Source organism: Otolemur garnettii, unplaced genomic scaffold, assembly GCF_000181295.1.
Source record: "Otolemur garnettii isolate 467f Iridium unplaced genomic scaffold, OtoGar3 scaffold00194, whole genome shotgun sequence".
In the NCBI taxonomy this organism is placed as follows: domain Eukaryota; kingdom Metazoa; phylum Chordata; class Mammalia; order Primates; family Galagidae; genus Otolemur; species Otolemur garnettii.
This window is the reverse complement of record NW_003852589.1, coordinates 1,424,439-1,426,966: the sequence shown is the minus strand read 5'-3', so window position 1 is coordinate 1,426,966 and position 2,528 is coordinate 1,424,439. Positions and strand designations below refer to the sequence as shown.

The following is a 2,528-nucleotide window of genomic DNA, read 5'->3' as shown; positions in this document are numbered from 1 at the left end:
TAGCTTCAAGTGTTTTCCCTACACTTTCTTCAAGGTCCGGGCTGGATTCGAACCCGCCACCTTAGGTGTATGTGGCTGGCGCCTTAGCCGCTTGAGCTACAGGCGCCGAGCCTGTTTATTTGTTTTTGAGATAAAGTCCCACTTTATCACCCTTGGTAGAATACCATGGCGTCATAGCTTGCAGCAACCTCAAACTTCTGGGTGCAAGCCATCTTTTTCTTCAGCCTCCTGAGTAGCTGGGACTGCAGGCACCTGCCACAATGCCTGGCTATTTTTTAGACATGGGATCTTGCTGTTGCTGAGGCTGTTTTTGAACTTCTCAGCTCAGGCAATCCATCTGCCTCAGCCTCCCAGAGTGCTGGGATTACAGGCTTGAGCCACTGTGTCCTGCCTCAGAATTAGCTTTTAAATTTCAGATGTTTATTTAAATAGACAGAGCAGAGTAAGTAATTGTGACATAAGTTTTTCTATTTATCTACTCTGATTTAATTTCAATAATTAAAAAGAATAGATACATAAATAAGACTTGGGGGTATATTATTTGTCTTGTTTTTAAAATTCACTTTAGAAGTTCATTAATTCTCAAGAAAGGTATCAATGGGTATGCAATTTTTTAGGGCTGTTTTCCAGATTCCAGACTTCAGTTCCAACACTAAGAGCTTTCTTCACGTCAAAGCCCTTGCACCACGTGGCAGATCCCGTGTGGAGCCTTGGTAGACTCAATCATGTAGCCATAGCAGTGCCAGATTTGGAGAAGGCTGCAACATTTTATAAGAATGTTCTGGGGGCCCAGGTAAGTGAGGCGGTCCCTCTTCCTGAACACGGAGTATCTGTTGTTTTTGTCAACCTGGGAAATACCAAGATGGAACTGCTTCATCCATTGGGAAGTGACAGTCCAATTGCAGGTTTTCTGCAGAAAAACAAGACTGGAGGAATGCATCACGTCTGCATTGAGGTATTTTAATACTTGGCCTTTTATATCTCTCTTTTGTACTTTTGTACTTTCTAAGACTACATATGGTCACTGTCATCAGAAACTTTTATTAAGTTTTATAAGGGGCAGGGAGTGGAGCAAGATTGTGAATCAGAAAGACCATCAGGCCAAGCTCTCCTAGAGTAACTGAGAAATGAGAGTTACTGGGGGAGGGAGGTGTTTGGTGAGGAGATTTTGCCTGGACCTGTGGCTCAGGGTGTGCTGCAATGCAGTATGTGAACTGCAGCCATGGGATGGTGGACACACTAGGCAAGTCTTGTGTGGGCTACTAGTAGGAGCTGCCAGGGCAGCCACCTCTGGGATTGCAGAGGTCCAGGACTTGAGGAAGCCTTTTAGTGATTTTCAGTTTTCAGGGGAAGTGCATTGAGTGGATTGCGTAGAAGAGTGGGCAAAGCTGAACAGTATACAGCAGCCAGATTTGAGGGCTGGCTGGAGTGGATTTGCCACTGGTTTGGCAGCTGTAAAGGTGGCCATTCTGGGAAGGTCTGGCAGTAAGGGGTTGGCTATTATCAAAAGGTCATGAGAAGGTCATGAGGGCATGCCCCCTACAGGAACGTAGCCATTTTAGTTGTGCCTGCTAGGATCTCTCCTCCTGTCAAGATAGGTTCAGGGACTCCAGCACCCCAGGAGAACTGTTGTCAAGGGTGATGGTGAGACCTGCCTCTGAAGGATTCCGGAGAGATCTGAGTTTCCACCCTGGTGGAACCTGAATGCTGAGGAAATAATCATGCAATAACTGTGAACAATTAAGTTGAGGATCTGGTCTGTGCTTGGGTTCTAGACAGAGGTTATCAGTGGTACTGTCTGTCCCCCAAAACTACAGCGCTACCTGATGTCCTAGCAATATATTGCAACACAAACTATTGCGACACATATTCCTATTGAAGTCCAACTCTCCCACCATATAAATAAATAAGCATATGTGTATGTACTTTTAGGCATATATATGTATATATGGTTTTTATTTTATTTACTTTTCTTTTTTCTTGTTAGTTTTTTCTTTCTTTTTGTTCTCTTGTTTACTTGTTACTGAGGTTGCTTATTTTTGGTTATTTAGAGCTTTTCAATATTTTGATGTGTTTTATTTCTTGCTCATTTGTATGGTTTCTTCATTTCTTAACTTCTATTTTTACTTTAATCCAGAGCAAGGACTCCTATATTTTTTGGTTACACTATTTCAGCCTCATTTATTCTCCAGTACATTCTCTTCTTTGGACAGAGACTCTTCTACCTTTCTCATCTCTCCTACAATAATCACCTCTGCAACAGCTAAGATATCCCCTCCCTTTTTCTGTCTTTCTCCTTTCTTTCTTTACTCCACTTTCCTCTCTCTCCTCTTTTAGATACAATGGTATTTTTAATTTGCTTTAGGCTTACCTTAATGTTCTTTTTTTTTTTTTTTTTGCTGAGAGCTGGGGGGACACAACTGTGGTCTGGCAGGTAGGCCATGGTAGTGATCTGGCTCATGGGGGCTAAAAGACCTTTGTACTTAAGGCCCTAGGAAGATAGTATAGGCAAGACTACACTGCAAATT

At 42.7% G+C, this 2,528-nt stretch overlaps 1 protein-coding gene across 2 annotated transcripts in view; it reads left to right on the top strand.

The window, feature by feature from the left end:
* Positions 1 to 2,528, top strand: part of MCEE (methylmalonyl-CoA epimerase) — a 30,900-nt gene that overhangs the window by 8,959 nt on the left and 19,413 nt on the right. Inside the window, exon 2 of one of the 2 annotated variants that reach the window (XM_012812198.2) lies at positions 618 to 793. In XM_012812198.2, the coding sequence (XP_012667652.1) occupies positions 618 to 793 (176 nt within the window). Of the gene's footprint in view, positions 1 to 617; positions 956 to 2,528 lie in introns of both variants that reach the window. The other variant, XM_003801016.3, reaches the window with a different exon arrangement.